This window comes from Hemiscyllium ocellatum, chromosome 18, assembly GCF_020745735.1.
Source record: "Hemiscyllium ocellatum isolate sHemOce1 chromosome 18, sHemOce1.pat.X.cur, whole genome shotgun sequence".
Lineage (NCBI taxonomy): Eukaryota > Metazoa > Chordata > Chondrichthyes > Orectolobiformes > Hemiscylliidae > Hemiscyllium > Hemiscyllium ocellatum.
In genome coordinates this window covers 22,388,614-22,409,133 of record NC_083418.1, presented here as the reverse complement: position 1 = coordinate 22,409,133, position 20,520 = coordinate 22,388,614, and the positions used below count along the sequence as shown (strand labels likewise).

General features: G+C 38.1%; 1 protein-coding gene across 4 annotated transcripts in view; it reads left to right on the top strand.

The window, feature by feature from the left end:
- Positions 1–20,520, top strand: part of LOC132824364 (activating molecule in BECN1-regulated autophagy protein 1-like) — a 446,197-nt gene that overhangs the window by 154,775 nt on the left and 270,902 nt on the right. For all 4 annotated transcript variants that reach the window (XM_060838755.1, XM_060838754.1, XM_060838752.1 and 1 more), the window contains one exon: positions 1,094–1,194. In XM_060838755.1, coding sequence (XP_060694738.1) covers positions 1,094–1,194 — 101 coding nt within the window. The remainder of the gene's footprint in view (positions 1–1,093; positions 1,195–20,520) is intronic.

Genomic DNA, 20,520 nt, shown 5'->3' with positions numbered 1-20,520 from the left:
ACAGGGATGACATGATTTTTTTCTCTTTCACTTTCTTCCCTCCTGCCAATCCTTATCTGTTAAAATTCAGCTAGTGTCTTGCTGTGGGAGAGGTAGTGGGGAGCAGGTGAAAAATATACTGAGGAAAGAAATCCAACTAATTCATAAATTTCCTCCTTCCACTTTTAAATTCTTTTTTCATGAGGCATTTTTTATTCACTCGCGGGATGAGGCATCACTGGCTAGCCCAGCATTTGTTGTCCATTCCTAATTACCCAGAGGGCAATTAAGAGTCAGCCACATTGTTGTGGACCTGGAGTCATTGCAGACATGTGTAGGGACATGAAATGGGCATTGGTGAACCACATGGATTTTTCCAACAATTGACGACGGATTCAGGGTCATCAATAGATTCTTAATTCCAGATATTTATTGAAGTCAAGTTCAATCATCTGCCTGGGTCCTCAGAACGTTACCTGGGTCTTTGGTTTAACGGTCCAGCGATAAAACCATTAGGTCATTGCCTTCCCTACATGCTGATATAATAATGTACAGACAAACTATACGAGAGAATTGCAGGAGTTTGGTTTTCATCCTCAATTTCTTGGCATTTGGGAGGTCCGGAACTGGGAAAGGAGAGTATCCTGTGCTGAAGTAGAAAGAAAGGCACAATTTCAACATTTTTTCACCCTGTTGACTATTAAAGTAGCTATTTGACTCTTAAATGAATTTAGAGTTTTAATTTAGAAATTCTATGCTCAATAAAGAAGCTCGTAAGCTGTCAGCAAAATGCATCTTGCAGCTATTATTGCCTGAAGTGTGCTGCTTTATGCAAACTGTACATTACATTTCATCCTTTTTTTTTGAATCTTGAATCCTGAAAGTAAAGTTCGGAAATTCAGGTTCCAGGCCTTCCTTTCCCTTCAGTCAGACTGGAAGGTGTTTGAAACCTGGCTTAAGCTGGTGATTTGGAAGACGACCATCAGTCAAATAAAGCGCATCATAACATTCAGTTTTTGCACAATAAAAATTTATATTTTCATGTCAAAGTGCTCATTTGTTGCTTACTAAGAAAGGAACTTTTGTATTTGATTGAATATTTTACTTCTTGCAGGCGATTTCTACTACCAGAATACCTTCCTTATGCAGGCATCTTCCACGAACGAGGACAGCCTGGATTAGCCACTCATTCCTCTGTCAATAGAGCCTTGGCAGGTAAACATTATCTGTGACTGTTGGACCTCATTAACAAACAGGTCAAGAGACATTTCCTCCTAATCCAGAGAAAGGAATGTCAACTTGTGTTGTATAATAGTGGGTAGCCTGTAACCCAATAGTTTCACGCTGTAAAGGTTGTTTTCTCATGATGCAATATGACTATTAAGTCAGCTCTATGTATTTTTCTCAGATCTAACTCAATTTTGTCTCTTCCTATGAAAGTTCTTTTTCGTTCCCTACTTCTCAACCCTGTGATGGTATTTATTTTTCCTTGACAGTGATGGTTGCTTCAGGCCACTGCCATTGCTGATCCTGAGTCAGTGATAGCAGACAATCCAGTTGTTTGTGGTGTTAGTTTATTGACCCTCTAGATTACCATTGCTTTGGTCTTGCTGCTACTTTCATATCACTCAGCTAGGATAGTGAGTTAACTATTCAAGATACCTCAAGAAATTGTCAGCATCACAATTCAAAACACTTTGTATTACTGCGCAGAATCGAGAGATCTTTTAATGCTTTCCTTTTTTTTAGGAGTACTTTTTCTTTCTATGTTGAATAAAAATAATAAACTGTAGTTGAGCAGGTCCACTAGTCAACATTACATCTGTCCATTAGTAAATTCTAGGTTATTGCCAGTTTTGCAAATGAGTTTTCTTCATTTCACTGTATCGTCTCTAGACCGAGTCTTGTGACTGAGCATTTTGAATGGCAGTGTTAATCATTGGGTCCTCTGTAACAATGCCTACGGATGGTTTAATTTTGGCTCAAAATAAATTCACCAATCTATTTGGTCTTCTTATAAATGCTTCATTTTTTCTCAGGCTGTGATTTAATAGTATACATGCCAAAATGAATATAAATTCTGCACATACTTCGGTGCTTGAATTAAGGTGAGTTTGTTGCTTTTAGGGAGTAACTCGAGTGATTTATTTATTGCTGCTAAAATTACCAAAAGTGCATGTTACTGTTTAAGACAGCAGGGATGTTACTGTACATACTTAAGCTATTCATTTTATATTGAACAAATACCACAATAAAAATCAAATTGGTTTTTATTTGCAAATGGTATATTAAGTCTCTAGAAAAGTCATATAAAAGAGAAAAGGTAACATCATTGCATATACCAATGTGTAATCAGATCATCCGAATATAAGTTATACCTGTCAGTTGTTTTAATGCTCTTATTATAAGAGGAGCTCTTTTGGAGAAATACACATTGGCTATTCATTAAATGACCAATTTGCAGAAACAACAACAATATCTGGGGGTCAATGGTTTTGGGTAAAATTAATTTCATCGCTCATTTAATATCTTGAGGTTACTAACTCTAATACCAAGGTCTCAGCTTAATTTTCCAGATAGCTGTCAGAAGTTATTTCTGTTGTAAACTTTAGGGTTGAGCCATTTTTGTGATAGAGTAAAATGGAACAATAAAATAATTTTTAAACTCAATTTTTTAAAGCATCCTTTTATCTCAATTCAATTGAGAAGGCAGTGTTTCTTTTGTAGATCCCTGGCATGCTAGTTTGCAAAATCAGACCGTGCCACACATGTCACTGAACTGTTACGATGATGACAGCACACAGTTGTAAATAGATTTTTTGCCTGACCGTGGTTTCATAATGGACAGATAAGTTTGATTGCTTTAAACATTTTGCATAGAAGAAATTAACAATAGAGCACAATTAGTGAACTTCAAGTAGTGTTGTTTTTGTCTAGTTACATTGCACACAGAGAGGTCAGAATATTCATCATAGTGTTATTGCCTATGCATGTTTGAAATTAAAATTTTTAAAAATATCAATAAAATTTCTGACTGTATTCAAATTATAAGTGAAATATTTAAATATTTTTGCACTAAGTCTTGAATACATGCTTTTACAATTGGAAGGTATTGTGAGCTTTGTGAGCTCATTATTCTACGTTAAAAACCTTCATGTCCATATCTTTTGGCAGCTCAAAAACAAATTTCTGTTGTTTTTTTTGGCTGCAGGTAATGAGGGTGTAATTTGCCTTAGCAACTGTAACAGGGTGCAAGTAAATCAGCGTGGTACTTTTTTTATTAATTCATTTATTGTCTATTTCTAATTGCCCAGAGAGCATTTGAGAGTTGACCACATTTGCTGTTAGACTGAAATCATGTGTAGGCCAAACCGGGTAAGGATGGCAGATTTCCATCCCTAAGGGACGTTAGCCAATCAGATGGGTTTTTGCACCAATCTGAGTTTTATTGAATTCCGATATCATTACCTGCCATTGGAGGATTCAAACCCAGAATATTATCCTGGGGTTCTGGATAATTCATGCAGTGACATTGGCACAATGCCACCACCTCCCTCTCTTGCTGCTGATTGTGAGTCAATAAATACTAGTGGAATTTTCTTTGTGTACACATTACTTATAACTGTAATATCCTTCTTCAGCCAACTGATCCAGCCAATCTTCACTTTTAATGAACATACATTTGGGCAAAGTACCAAAGAGTTGCTGGTCTGTGGGAAACCATAACCTCGAGAGAGAGAGAGAGAGAGAGAGAGAGAGAGTCATTTTTGTATTCATTCACGGGATGTGGGTATCTGCAACTAGACCAACAATTAAGAGTCAACCTCAGTGCTGTCGGTCTGGAGTCACATGTAGACCAGACAAGGAAAGAACATCAGATTTCCTTCTCTAAAGGAAATTGGTGAATCAGATGGGTTTTTACAACAATTGGCTGTGGGTATATGGTCACCATTGGGCTAGCCTTTTATTCTAGACTTTTATTGAAGAAAAATTGCCATGGTGGGATTCAATTGCATATCCCCGAACGTTAACCTTGGGTTCTGGATCACTAATCCAGTGACATTGCCACTTTGCTGCCCCCTTTTCATGTTGGCATCATAAGTTTTGAAAGAGATTGTGAGCATCCTTGGAAACAAGGAGAACCATTGTTGAACAAATAAACCTAATTAATGTTAAATAATAAATCAGTTTTAAGTGCCAACACTCAATCGCTAATAATTTGTAAATTATTCTTGGATTAAGATGTTGAGCCTTAAGACTGATATTTGAACTCCTTGTTTGGAACCAGTGCCTGGCCAAACTTTATGATGCATTCAATGAACGCCATTTCAAAAATATATCTCATTCCATTGTCCATTGTTGAACAACTAAATAAGCTTTGCAGTGATATTACTAACAATTTCATGAAATTTTCCTTGTGCTGGGTAGTCAGTAGAATTGGTATATTTTCCCTTTACGTGCTGACAGCTTTCCATATTTCTATAAAGCTGGCATTCAAATTCTTCTCTGACACCTTGCCTGCCTGCAAATGTTACCCCATGTCTTGAATACACCTATTCTAGCTTTCAAGACTGTTAGTTAAAGTAAACGATGCGCCTAGCAAAAATTAATTATTAATTTGCAGGAGTAAACTAAACGTGCAAAAAGTCAGCATCTAAGTGGAGGAGTGGAGAATGAAAGTATGATGACAGGAACATGTGGTGATGAAAGGTCTTTGGAAAATTGACAAATCTCCTTTCAGTTAGACTGGCAGCTGTAGAGAATGAAGTCAGCCCATTGATCTCGTTCTTAACTAAGGAAACATACTTTCTCATTGAGACATCTGTGTGTACACAAGATTTTAATTGTATTAAATATGACGCTATTGTGAAAATGGTTGTAGGGTGAGATTTTCGCAGCTTTAAATTTGACCTGCTTGATGATCCAAAAATCAAATTTCACATATTATAGAATGAAAGGAAACTGATGAGGTTTTCATACCATCTGTTTGCTTAATTTTCAGCAGTTTACCGAAAGCATTTAACCAACCATTAGCAAAACCAATTTGATGAGCGTGTCGCCACCATACGTATAGCCATCTGTACTTGGATGAAAAATAAATGGATGAATAATTGGTTTCAAATGGCAAATAAACATTTTTTTCTTCATTAAGACCCCTGCTTTATCTTAGGAATGTGGGACAACATAGAAATATGGTACAACAGGGTAGGCTCAGCATATACTGACAGTTACCCAGGTTTTATATTGCTTATTAATTTTACTCAACCAAGTATGGGCCAAAGAAGAAATTGCTTAATATAATGTTTATCTTGATTTATCTTGTTATTGGCAATTCCTGTCAGTGAATCCATGGTTTGCTGCACTCCGTAACTTATGTTTGCCTGCCTAATACCTAACAAAGTGTGAATAAGCTAATGATTGAAGGAAAGTTGAAAAGATTTCAGTGAGATTTGCTTAGCTTTGGAAACTGGGACAACACTGGTTAAGTGACCAAGCATAGCATCTGCAACAGTTAAACACTTCGGTAAATTTCTTTACATATGAGTGCAACAGTTAAGTTGCTGTGGGTTTTTTGAAAAAATACTCAATAGCCTGCGTGTGTGAAATTCATATTTAAATTGCACAACAATGTTAGCTGACTCGTGCAGAATCCCTGGCCTTCCATTTATGATTGCAGAAGAGTGGCTGCTGAGTAGATAATCCCAGATTCATCTCCATGGCCCACCTACAAATCTGTATTGGGAAGGAGGAATTCAGACTAAACTTTTGAAACCCAATTTCAACTATGTGAATGCTATCTTTGTTTTTCTCATTCAAACATATTGCGAACACCAAAGGTTCTCATAGCCAAGGCCTTTCTGGACTGTGTCATACAGTCATAGAGATATACAGCATGGAAACACACCCTTCGGTCCAACCCATCCATGCCGACCAGATATCACAACCCAAACTAGTCCCACCTGCCAGCCTCCCGGTCCATATCCCTCCAAACCCTTCCTATTCATATACCCATCCAAATGCCTCTTAAATGGTGCAATTGTACCAGCCTCCACCACTTCCTTGGGCAGCTCATACCATATACACCACCCTCTGCGTGAAAACGTTGCCTCTTAGGCCTCTTTTTTATACCTTTCCCCTCTCAGTGTCCTGATTGCATTTCAGTACAACTGGAATTTTTCTTTAATATTAACTAACTTTAAACCTGTCTCTGTGTTCAGCACAATAGCTATTTTCTGAGAATGGCATTATTTACCACTGACAAAAAGCTTCATTTTTGCTGCAGCAGAACCAGCTCTTGCTATGACCAGTAATTAATTATTCTAGTTTCCTTTCAACACAAGTGCAGAACCACTTCATTTAGGGAATGTGCCCAAACATGTCCATTCTAACTGTCTGTCTTTCATATGACACCGAGTGGGCTGAATGATAGAATTAGCACCCCTAGCAATCTATTCACAGTTATGGTAGTTGCTATTATGTAAATGAATGTGGTTGTGCTAAAAGGCCATAAGAGTCCTAACAGGTATTATGTTAATCTACATAATTGATCATATTGTAAATTGTAAGCATCCACCTGTTGCCATATTCAGTGAAATGGTCCAGATGAAAGCCCAGCATGATTTTTGTTCGAAAACCTTGTTGCAAATTATATGTTTTAAAGCTTCCAAATGAGTGTGTTGGTGGATGAGTAGGCAGATGGTGTCAGCAAGCAAATGATAGATGTCTATTTAAGTTCACTATAAGGGAAGTTTGTATTTGGAGCATATTAATTATTGCAGCTCAGTCCCGAATTTCTGTTACTGTTATTGTACCTGAAGCCCAGCTACTGCAATGGGAAATTTTGTGCAGTCTTTTTGAAAATCATTGTGATCACTAATTAATCCTGTTGTTTCCCCTTGTTTGGAAAAATTTGGAATAAATTTCAGATACTGTTACTTCCTTTAACATAGAAGATTTTGATAAATGTCTTACTAGAATGAAATGCTTTTGAACAAGAATTTCCATGCACGTGGCGCTTGTCACAATGATGTAGGGACTGGTATGCATGACGTTGTTTGCTGACAAAAATGAAGTCATCGCAATGTATGCGTCATAAATTTCTACATTTCTAGCATCATGGTTAGTTGTACTGCCACAAAAATGACCGTGTGCAAGCAGAGGTTTGTGGCAGCTAGGCTTGACTGAGAGCAATGCTGAGACAAGTTAAGAATTGGATAACAAGGGCATTGAGGGATGAAAAGAAAGCAGTGAGCAGAAGTGATGGGGGAAATGGGTGACAATGAAGAGAAGAAGTACATCTACTGAAACTGGATTAATACTTGCCTGGGTAGTACAGGTAAAGGAAGAAGATTGTCAGTGTGAATTTGGGAGGAAAATTCCAGTTTGAACTGGTTGAGGGAGAAAATAATATTACACTGAATTAAACAGAATTAAAGAAGAGTGCCTGACACAGGGATGTTGGAGGAGGAATTACTATGGAATTGGATTGTGCTGATATTACAGTTTCAGGGAGGATCTGGGAGTATAATCTTAGACGTGAGTTGGATGCTATTTACATTCATTTATAATTCTGCCTTTGCCTCTCGCCAAAGTTGTATATTGCAAACAGCATCTTCCCTCATTGGCTGTCACCCACCTCACTACTAAACATTTCTGAGCTTTGTACTTCCTATTGGAATGCCTCAGCCCCTTGTCTGACCAAGGCTGACACAGCCCCTGACTGACCCCAGTCTCAACTTATACTACTTCAAATCTAGAATAGCGATAAATCACTCAGAAATAAAGTACAAACTTTGGGAAGCTCACTGATCTGTGACAAAGTAGTAGATTGGTCAAATATGTTCAAGTGTGTGAACCAATTTCTGACATTCTGCTCAAATGCAGCCTTTGATTAAAAAGAAAAACGCTGTCCCACTGTAACTGGAAAAGAAGGAAGAGCTTGAATTGATAATGGGTGCAGTAAGATGGAGCCTTCAAAACAATTTCTGTTGGAAAATAATAAATTTGTTTGCTAGTGGGACATGTGTTAGTTATAACATGACTTGATTTTCTATCACATTGATCGGAGACAAGTGTTTTGCTTTGCACACCTCTTTCACTCTTTCATTCCATTTTTCTTTTTTTTGTTATGTTTTGTACCTTTTTGTTATTCAGTCCATAACTTGAGCATTCTTCTCAAAAACTATGCTTTGCTGCATCATCTCCTGATTTCCATGCACATTTTTGTTTCCTTGCTCTTCATTGTGTTTTTTGGATAGTCAGAGTTTTCTTCCCCACATTGAACCGCAGAAAGGTTACGACGCAGAAAGATACAATTCAGTCTAGTGTGTCTCTGCTCAGTGAGTGAACTATCCACCCATTGTAATCCCACTTGCCAACACTTGATCTGTCTCCTTGCAGGTTACAGCATTTGAGGTGAAAATGAAAATTCCTTTGAAATGAGTTGAATGTTACCTACAAGTAAATAGATGTATGGACCTCATTACAGCCTTGGTCCAAACATGGACAAAAGAGCTGAATTCCAGAGGTGAGATGAGAGTGACAACCCTTGACATTAAGGCTGCATTTGACCGAGTGTGGCATCTGTGAGACCTAGCAAAACTGGAGTCAGTAGCTATCCGGGGGCATGTGGTTGTTGGAGGTCAGTCATCTCAGCTCCAGAACATCTCTGCAGGAGTTCCTCAGGCAGGTGGCCTGCGCCCAATCATCATCAACTGCTTCATCAGTGACCTTTCCTCCATCATAAGGTCAGAGGTGGGGATGTTCGCCAATGATTGGGCAATATTCAGCACCAGTTACGACTCCTCAAATATTGAAGCAGTCCATGTTCATATGCACCAAGATGTGGACAATATCTAGCCTTGGGCTGACAAGTGGCAAGTAACACTCACGCCACACAAATGCCAGGCTATGACCATCACCAATAAGAGACAATCTGGCCACCACCTTTGTCATTCGGTGGTGTTACCATCACTGAATCCCCCACTATCCACATCCTGGGGGTTATCATTGACCAAAAATTAAACTGAACTCACCACATAAACACAGTGACTCCAAAGGTAGGTCAGAAACTAATAATACTCCAGTGAGTAATTCACCTCCTAACTCCCCAAAGCCTGCCCATCATTGACAAGGCACAAGTTAGGAGTGTGATTGAATACTCCCCACTTGCCTGGATGGGTGCTGCGCGAGCAACAGTCAAACAGCTTGACACCATCCAGGAGAAAACAGCACTCTTGATTGGCCGTACACCCACAGCTAACCACTCCCGCTACCACCCACGCTCAGTAGCAGCAGTACCATCTACAAGATGCACTGCAGAAATTCAGTAAAGATCCTCAGAAAGCACCTTCCGAACCCATGACCACTTCCATCTAGAAGGTCAAGGACAGTAGATATTTGGGAACACTACCACCTTCAAGTTCCCGTCCAAACCACTCGTCATCCTAACTTGGAAATATATTGCTGATCCTCCACTGTCGCTGAGTCAAAACCCTGGAATTCCTTCCCGAATGGCATTGTGAGTCAACCCACAGCAGGTGTACTGCAGCAGCTCACCACCACCATCTCAAGGTGACAACTAGGGACAGGCCCAAACGCTGGCCAGCCAGCAACACCCACTTCCCACAAATGAATTTTTAAAAAATGTAAAAATGTCAGTGGAAGAAAAAGTAATAAAGATCAGAGTTATTGCAACTAAATACTTTAGTTGGATTTTAGAATGGCTCAAGTTCAATAGATTCGAGGTGTGTTTCTCCTTCCACTTTTAAAAACGCTCCACCTCTCAGTTCCTCACCTCAAATTTCAACTCAGCCCTTTACACTGATTCTGCTCATCTTTCTTTTCGATGAAACCTTTTTACTCTTCATCAAATGAACTTAAATTTTCTGCTGTAACTGCTAATAAATTGCTAGGGTGAGGAATGTTAATATGAATCTCTGATCTTTGATACCTTGTGACTAAAAAAGTCCTATCCTCCCTTTTATAAAAGAATTTATGGCTTCAATATTTCTCCTTTTATTGATAAGTGTTGGCTTTTTAATAAGTAAAAAGATCCATTCCAATTGAACCTCGGCTGACATCAGTGTTCATGATGATTTTTATTGTCATGGTTATTAGCTCACACTATTATCTAACAGGTCCTGTAATACTTCTTTGCAATCGGGGCTGGTGCGAGACAGTTTGTCTATTTCCCGCTAATTCACCTAATCCTTCACTACTGTCATCTGCATTTCTAAAGCTTATACAGTATTTTTTATTCTTGATCATTGTGTTAGATCTGTCTCTTGCAGAGCAACCTACAGTGAAAGTAGCCCTATGTTGCTTCAAGAATGAATATGTTTGGTGATCTTGTATAATTAGTTTTTTTTCTAGGTCTAGCTATTGTCATTTTTTGATCTTTTTAAATTCAAGGCACATTCTACAGCATTCTGCACCATTGTTTCTGCTTGTGGGATCTTTAGAGTTACGAAATATATTTGTGTCCAACATCAGCTGCTGGCTTCCTTTCCTTTCAGTCACTGCTATTTTTCTTTTACCAAATCTGATTTTTGTAACTTCTAGAAATCTTTTTTATTTTGATTGTTTATAAGTTGTTAATAGTTGTATGAAGTAAACTGATCTTTGATAAATCCCAATCTTACTAAACTTGTTCAGTAAGATTTATACATTATATCTTTACTTAACACGAGCTACTATACAGTTAACATGATATAATTGTAAAATAAAATAGGATTTTTCTGTTTTTAGAGGAGGAACCAATATGCAAAACTTTTTAATCCATCAATTAATTTTGCTGAAAGTTATTGACTTGAATGTTTTTTTTCCCCTCCACAGATCCTGCCTGGGCTGTGTAGTATTTCCAGTATCTTTTATTTTTAGTTCAAATTTTTGGCTTGCACAATGTAGTTTTTTTTTCTCTCAGTTCATCAAACTGAACAGCTGCCTATTTAGTTGTCATTATCTGTATTGTTATTGATGGCTTAAAGAACAGAAGGAGGTTTGATTCTTGCTACTTGAGATTCTGTGAACTCTGGTTTCTTGCAATGGCTAATGTGAAAAGTTAATATCAACACATACCCAGAGGCATCTTAATCTTTAATTTTTGCCCATATTATGATTGTCTTATTTTGGCCACGATAATGTAAAAACGTTACACTTGGACTTACCCTCTTGGCTTAAATAGAATGAATCCATAAGTATGTAAGTTGCTCACTGATCTTGATGGTTTGTTTTCACACATTTCATCACCATGACTAGATAACATCATCATTGAGGCTCTCCGGTGAAGACTGGTCATATGTCCCGTCTCTCTATTCATAGGTCTTGGTTTCTTAAGGTGGGTGATGTCATTTCTGTTTTTTTTGGGGAGGTAGAGGGATCTAAGTCGATGTGTTTATTGCTGGAGTTCTAGTTAGAATGCCATGCTTCTAAGAATTCTTGTGCATGTCTTTGTTTTGCCTGTGTTAGCATATGGTGTGTTGTCCCAGTCAAAGTGGTGTCCTTCTTTGTCTATATATATATATAGAAACTTTAGTGGGTCGTGTGTTTTGGTGGTTAGTTGGTATTCATTTATCCTGGTGGCAAGTTTCCTGCTTGCTTGTCTCATATAGTGGTTTTTACAGTTCTTGCATAATATATTGTAAATGATGTAGTTTTGCTGGTAGTATCTAATGGATTCTTTAGATTCATTAATTGCTGTTTAAGTGTGTTGGTAGGTTAGTGGGCTACCATGATGCCAAGGGGTCTGAGTAGTTTGGAAGTCATTTCTGATATGTCTCTAATGTAAGGTCATGTATAATAGCTTTTGGTTGCGTTGTGTTTTTTCTTTTTGACGAATCAACAGATTGTGTTTATTGAGTACCCATTTTTCTTGAAAACGTTGTATAGATATTTTTCTTCAGCTGTTTGTAGTTCTTGGGTGCTGTTCTTTGAAAAAATGTCTTGATGCAGCAGTAGAAAAATATTTATACGTTTTCAAGAAAAACGGGTGCCTAATAAACACAATCTGCCGATTCCTCAGAAACAAACCCAAATAAGCAGACACAATGTAATTAAAAACTATAACCACATTACCTTACATCAAAGACATATCGGAAATGACTTCCAGACTACTCAGACCCCTTGGCATTAATTGGCCCTCAAACCTACAACACACTTAAACAGTGACTAATGAACCCAAAGGATTTATTAGATACCACCAACAAAACTAATGTCATTTACAAAATACCATGCAAGAACTGTTTTTTAAAAAAAAACACTACATCGGACAAATAAGCAGGAAACTTGCCACCAGGGTTCGTGAACACCAACTAGTCATCAAAAGACATGACCCGCTATCACTAGTTTCCAGACAAAGAAGGACACCACTTTGACTGGGTCTTCGCACACATCCGAGGACAGGCGAAACAAAGACATGTGCGAGAATTCTTATAGGCATAGCATTCTAACCAGAATTCCATCAATAAACACATCAACTTAGATCCCATCTACCTTCCCTTGAAAAAAAGAACTGGAATTGACATCACCCACCTTAAGAAACCAAGACCTATAGACAGAGAGGCAGGACATACCACCAGCACTTCACCGGAGACTCTCACTAATGATGTTACCTAGTCATGGTCATGAAACATCTGGAAACAAACCTTCCAGCTCAGCGAGCTAACTTAGATACTTATCATCAACTTTAGCCAGAAATCTTCTCAAAAATTGCTAGAATGAATCAACCATTGTTCTGTTTCTCAACTCTGACCAATGACCTTTGCTGGGGGTTGTAGGCAAATGGATATTGAATAAAGACAGTTTTTTTTTGTTTTGGCATGCATCAGTGCCACCTTCATCCTCAACTCTCAATGTGTAAGTTTGCAATTAAATTGTTTTCATTTGCTTTATTATTCCTCATGAAAATGCATTCTTACTTTGTTTCATTATTTTAAGGCAACCTGGAAATGTCAGTAATGCCAATAGTGTTACCACAGATCACAGTATGAGAGTCTCTCTCTACAGAATGTTGGTAGTCTTCAGACATGAATATTTTTAAAAATATGGAAAGATGAATCAGTTTGGTATCTTTGAAGAAACTACAGGCTCTCTGTTTGAAATTTTGTGGTCAAATTTAATTGCTGTATTTAATGAGCTTTTGTTTGCATAAGTGAGCCAGTTTTAAAAAGAAGAAGAGTAGTTCAATAAGCAGCCCCCACTCCCAATCTCTCAAAACAAACCTGAAATCTGTAGGTTGGCTTTACTGTGATAAACATTTAAAGAAACTTAAATGACCACTAGGGGACAGTACATTTTATGTTGCACCTCACCTTTTTAAATTTTAAAACTTGAGGCATTATTGAACATTTTGATACCTGCTTGCAAATATTTTTCCTCTGTGAGGAGAATCAATGAAGTTTAATGATCTGCAATACTCCTTTTCCCCATTATCTATTGTTTACCAGAAGGTTTTCTATGACCAAGTAAGGTTTGTAAGAGGTTTCTTGTTGGCAATTTCTGTTTGCTGGGTGCACTGATATTGAATGCAATTTAACATTTCCTGTTCAGGTGCATGCTAATATATCTTGAATATCTCTGAAGCTCTCTTTCGAAAGGACCTCTGTTCCCATGAACCAAAGGTTTTGTTAGAAATTAACTTTTTGTGTTTGTGGCTCTGATGTAAAACGATGATTCCAGAGACTTCATTCCTACCCGCCCCCTACACACACACACACACACACACACACACACACACATCCGGCCTGACCCCAATAGAAAACCCTCTTCACCCTCCTGAAGGAAATTTGAAATGCGCTGGACAGCATGCCTTGCAAATAAATGGTAGATACATGACATTGCCTCCATGCAACCAAGCAGCCTGCTTCTATTTTAACAGCTGCAAATGTGTTGCTGGTCAAAGCACAGCAGGTTAGGCAGCATCTCAGGAATAGAGAATTCGACGTTTCGAGCATAAGCCCTTCATCAGGAGAATCAGAAGATTCCTGATGAAGGGCTTATGCTCGAAACGTCGAATTCTCTATTCCTGAGATGCTGCCTAACCTGCTGTGCTTTGACCAGCAACACATTTGCAGCTGTGATCTCCAGCATCTGCAGACCTCATTTTTTGCTTCTATTTTAACAAAATTAAAAATCACACAACACCAGGTTATAGTCCAACAGGTTTAATTGGAAGCACACTAGCTTTCGGAGTGACACTCCTTCATCAGGTGATTGTACATCACAATCACCTGATAAAGGAGCGTCGCTCCGAAAGCTCGTGTGCTTCCAATTAAACCTGTTGGACTATAACCTGGTGTTGTGTGGTTTTTAACTTTGTACACCCCAGTCCAACACCGGCATCTCCAAATCATGTCTATTTTAACAGGTAGTCATGTCATGTAGCCAGTTGGAAGTATAACTTGCTTGAGTTTAGTGCTAATTTCACCTCGCCAGTTCTGTAATTTCTTTGTCTTGACTTGATCTTTAAATTGAGAATACTTCCTTTTGACAATTTCATCTTACAGGAATGCAGTTTTTTTTTAATTGGCTTGCCTTCCCAGGAATGTGTTGCTAAAAGAGCTAAGATCTTCAAGCTGACTTCCTCTGCAGTAGGGGAATTCACTCAACTATCTTGATCATTAAGGTTTTCTTTGATACCCAGAGCTACTTGTTTTGCTTTAAACTTATACATCTCTATGTATCTCCAATTATACTCCAGTGTATGCACCAAAATGTTTCCAGCTATCCAACTTTTTATTTGGCTTCAGTTGTTGTGGCTTTAATTTGTCTTCTCATTTGTTTGTAACCACTGAAACATCACCGTTGTTAGAGATTCAACTTTTTGTGATATTCCCAATTGTGGTCAAAATGTATACAACACAGGTCATAGTTTTGGAATTTGAATCTTAAAATGGAAGCAGACAGATGTGTTTGGTTCTGTGAGGTATTTTACTTTCAAACATTCAGAAATCATTTTGCAAGAGTCACCCAATCATATCAGTTTCAAATCAATATGTGGCTGCAATTCCTGGGCTAACTTCTGTTAGTTTTGATGGAAAAAAATCTTGACACTGTTCAATTCATGGTGGGCAGAGTAAGCAGATTAAGGCAACTGGTTTAGTTTTTCCTTCAGAACAAAATGTTCAATGTTTTAGTTCAGACGAATTTGGATTATTGTGACCAGTTTGGGGCCCCAAGTCTAAGAAAGGATGCCCTGGCCTTGGAGGGGGACCAGAGATCCATTCCAGAGGTTAGAGGTTCATTCTTTACAATAAAGATTCTGGGGATGATGCGCTTGTCATTTGAAGAGTAGTTGAGGACTCGCGGTCTGTACTTGATGAAATGTAGAAGCATGAGGGACCATCTCATTGCAACTTACTGAGCGCTCTGGATAGAATGGATGTGGAAATGATGCTTCCACGAGTAGGAGGAAATAGGATCTGAGGGCACAACCTCAGAGTGAAGTGTCTACACTTTAGAACTGAGATGAGGAATTTCTTCAACCTGAGAGGAGTGAATTCTTGGAACTCATTGCTGCTGAAGGCCATGGAGGTCAAGTTCCTGAGTGTATCTGACAGAGAGAGAGGGTCTTGATTCGTAAAGGGATCAAGAGTTGCAGGGGGAAGGCAGGAGAATGGGGTTGAGATACATTATCAAATGGTGGAGTGGACTCTATGGGCAGAATAGCCTAATTTTGCCTTTATATCTTATGGTCAAAGGGGACAATTTTTCTTCTGGTAAGAGAGTCACGTTTCCTTCCAGTTCAGTTCAGGCCAACCAGTCACATCAACGGAAGTGGTTTCTCATCAGTGAAGCTCCTAGGCTAGAAGAATTTGAATAGAAATATTCAAATTATTTGAATTGAAAACTTTAGGGCATTAGATTTGAAAGATTTGACAGCAAAATGGCTATCTCCTGTTATCAATAATGCCTTCATATTTTTATATAATTTTGGAATTCACTTAAATTACAAATTAGCGGCAGCAAAAAAATTTGACTAGACCTGACTACAACACCTATTCGAACTCCTAGTATATTTTCACATGTCTCTCAGAATTTCAATTTCTCATAATAAGCACAAAATAAATAATATTTAAATGCAGTGATTTTCAGTCATCTACTTTGAGACATCTTGTAACACTGTCCCTTGTGTATGATCCAAAGGATTTTAAAAAAAAATATGCATAAGATGTGGGTGTCAATGGTAGGATTTTATTGCCCATCCCAATTGCCTGGAGGGCAGTTAAGACCTACGTGGTCATTTACTGAAACAGTACTATGAAGCCGCAGAGTTTCTTTAACAACAGAACTGAAGTTTTTTACTCAAAAAGACAAAAACAAAAGTGTAATCTAAACATTATAGAGTATATTTTGAAAGATCTTAAAGCAAACAGCAAAACAGTGTCGGGAAATGGATTAGACTATCAGTTGCAGGGACTCGAGGCTCGCGAAATTGCGCCACTATATCAAATCTTTAAGTCCAGTTTAACTGATTTTTCTCATTTATTGGTTAGATTACTTACAGTGTGGAAACAGGCCCTTCGGCCCAACAAGTCCACACCGACCCGCCGAAGCGCAACCCACCCATACCCCTACCCCTACATATACCCCTTACCTAACACTATGGGCAATTTAGCATGGCCAATTCACCTGACCCGCACATCTTTGGACTGTGGGAGGAAACCGGAGCACCCGGAGGAAACCCACGCAGACACGGGGAGAACGTGCAAACTCCACACAGTCAGTCGCCTGAGGTGGGAATTGAACCCAGGTCCCTGGCGCTGTGAGGCAGCAGTGCTAACCACTGTGCCACCGTGCCACCGTTTATGTGAACACTCTTAACATCATGCAGGCATGGTGGCTCACTGGTTAGCTCTGCTGCCTCATAGTGCCAGGGACCCAGGTTTGATTCCAACTTTAGGTGACTGACTGTATGGAGTTTACACTTTCTCCCCATGTCTGCATGGATTTCCTTCGGGTGCTCCTGTTTCCTCCCGCAGTCCAAAGGTGTGCAGGTTAGGTGGATTCGCCATGCTAAATTGTCTCTTGTGGTGCATTAGCCATGATAATATACAGGGCTGTGGCTGGATGAGATGCTCTTCAGAAGGTCAGTGTGGACTCAGTGGGTTGAATAGCCTTTTTCCACAATGTAGGGAATCTATGATTCTAGGAGCTGACACTTTCCCAGTTTTTAATAACTTGCAGATTTTTTAACCTAACACACTTGATTTAGAGGTTTCACAAATTAAACCTGTTCTGCAGAGTTAACTGTACTTTCCCAGACCAGTTTTGAAAAGGAAGTTTGTTTGCTTCTGACACTGAAAGTCTTCTCCAAACTACTGTGAAAGTTTTCAGTCTCTGGGATTTCTCAGCAAAACTTAATCCTCCTCTATCCCAACGAGAAACAAGCTGTCAGCCTTCAGTGTTTGCCCAACCTGTTTAAAAACTACCATTGTGAAGATGATTTTTCTTTTACACTTCAGTATTCTGACAAATACTAGATCAGTGTACCAGAAGAACCTTTTGACCGAGTTGTTTTTAAAACCCTTCTGAAAAATAATCAACCCCATCTACCATGATTTCAAAACCAAACTCTAACCATTATGCATAAAAATTGATATCTTTTATCACATTTCTAACTCCATAGGTTTCTACCAACATAATGTGGCACTTGTAAAGTAATTTATCCATCTGTTTAATTACGTAGTGTTGCCCTATCAATATCCTTTAAGTAAATTAAACACACATGACTTTATAAAAACTATTGATGCTGAAAACAAATTAAATGCCAAAGTCATAAACATTACTGTATACCAACCTTTTACATTATCTGTTACCAAACTAAGATATGTTAAAACATATTGAGCCCATGAATACAAACTTTTATCTCAAAGCTTTTTTACTTTTTTTAAGAAAAAGTCATTTGTTGACCTCCATTTACATTAGCCTAAGCAATCACAAAAACTTACAAAACATGTTTCACAACTAACCCCAATTAAACAGAATGCATAATTCTTCACTTGCTTAATCGAGTCAAAATTATTAGTTATTGAAAAATAACACAATTCTACATTTTTTTTGAGAGGTTAGGCCTTCTTATTGGAATACAATAATATCCAGATTTGAGTTGCTCACAAAAGATGCATTTTGTTGAGCATTCCATCTTGTGCTCTCCAGGCTAATCACAAGAAATGCCAAAGTAAAAGGTAAACAAAACTTATATTCTGAGAGGATGGTACTGAATGTCTGGATTAAGTAAACTAAATCCACTGACCTGGTCATGTTCCATATCAAGTTTCACTTGAGCCCTTTTCCAACAGTATGGCAATTTTTTTAGACACCACATGTGTGCTAATAGTAGTTTACCCCAGCTATTTTAGGCAATCACCACTGAGTGACTTTGGTGTCTATAAACATGACGTGGGTAGAACTCTCAAATTCTTTTACCTCACTTCAAACCTTATTATTTAAACCTAGGTAACATTTTAATCATTCCACTCCACAAGCTTTATACGTGATTACACTGCCCAAAGCCTTGCAATTGATTGAATCTGCAACCAAAATATTCATTTCTCGGCTGAAGCTCCTTGTTAATTGTACAACTCCCGCTGACTGATCAACATATTTCTTTGCAAACATTTTTTCAAAGCTCATTATTTTTACACTTAGGACAAATCATTTCATAATGGTATTTTGAGTCTTATTTAAAACACCTGTTGATAATTCCCTGCAATTTTATTCTTTTTATAGTTCCACTATTTCTGTCACAAATGTATTTGTATTCTCAATCTTTTTATTCATACTCATTCCATATAGATGCTTGAGTCCTGTATCTAATCAGTGATGTATTGTACCATTGAATTCTCCATTCTTTATTACTGCTGCTTCAAAGGTCACTGGGAATTAATATTTATCCAAAAGTGTTTTAATGCTTTGGATATCTGTTCCAAGCTTGTACTGCTTTCTGAAAATCTAACTCCAGTTAACACACTAGCTCGATCCATATTCAGCACGTTCCAGGAATTTAAAGGCAGACTCTGAATTGGAGATCTCCAAATATAATTGTTTCAGTTCTGTAATCTGTTAAACTCCATTATATATTCTGCTATGGAATAACCATCTTGTTTTCTAAATTTATCCAAGTCTGACCATGCCTTCATGTATTTAATAGACAACATTTGTGGACAAGGGTTACAAAAATGATTAACAGATCATTCAAACCTTCCTCTGTGCCTGATTCTTGAGGCTTCAACTGTGAGAAGACATTACACCTCAACCTGATGCTTGAAGGCAGCAACAGAATCACAGCTTCCTTTTTCCCTTGGTAAAAGGACACTACATTATCCATATCTTTGCTTCATGTTTTCATTGATCATAATGTTTAGCTTCACAGAACATGAGTGGAAATTAACATTTTGCACTCTTTCAGCCATTCTTCTCAAAAGTAATTCAATTTTACGACCTTTTATCTGAAAAGGAATTCTTCCAATTTTCACCTTGAGGTAACTGTTCTCTGTTATCCACATCAACTCTGATTTCAGTCTGTTGGTGAAATAGAATTTAAGGGCACCTTGTCCTTATGGATCGAGTTTATTGAAAATTAAGTCACCCAGCTGCTGCCACATCCATAATCACATGTTCCCCTTTTATACTGACTCAGTCACTTCATTAATTAATTAACTCTTGCCAACAGTATTAGCATTAAAAACACTCTCATTTGAGGTCTTGTGGCAATGTGATAACATCCCATTTCTTAGCTAGGAGGCCCACATTCAAATACGACTTGCTCCCAAGGTGTATAAGAAGATCTCTGGACAGTTGATGAGAAAATATGTCCCATGATACTTCACACAGAAGTAACAAAAACTAAGTTAGGAAGGAGAAATAAGATATGATGAAACTGAAAGCTGATCCTGCAAAAATTGCAAATCTGTAGCTGTTGGTATGGTCTAGATAAATTTGATTATTCAATCTTTTCAGGATGTCAGCATAAGAGTAATTCTACCACTTTATACAGAGGCTTCATACAAAAGTACACAAGTTTGTTTTTTTGGATGACTATAATATTTATGTTGCTTAAGTAAAACTATTTGCATCACCTACAAATAATATTTAAGGATGTTCTGTGTTGCTGATAGAGAATGACAGAAGCCCCTACAACTATTTATCACTGTCACTTCTGGGCCACCTTATCTTGAAGGCTTCTGTGGTCACCGAGCAAATCATTTCCATAGCTTGCAGTGGGCTCGTGGCATGGTAAAACAAGTGCTTGTTTCATTTAAAAATTTAGTTAGCATCTTTAGCCAAAACATAAAAATTGTTTTTTTTTCTTAATGTAATTCACATTGTTCATTTGAGAAACCTGGTTGCTTTCACAGGATAAAAGTAATGCTGCAACAAAAAAGATGGCACGGTGGCACTGTGGTTAGCACTGCTGCCTCACAGCGCCTGAGACCCGGGTTCAATTCCCGACTCAGGTGACAGACTGTGTGGAGTTTGCACATTCTCCCCGTGTCTGCGTGGGTTTCCTCCGGGTGCTCCGGTTTCCTCCCACAGTCCAAA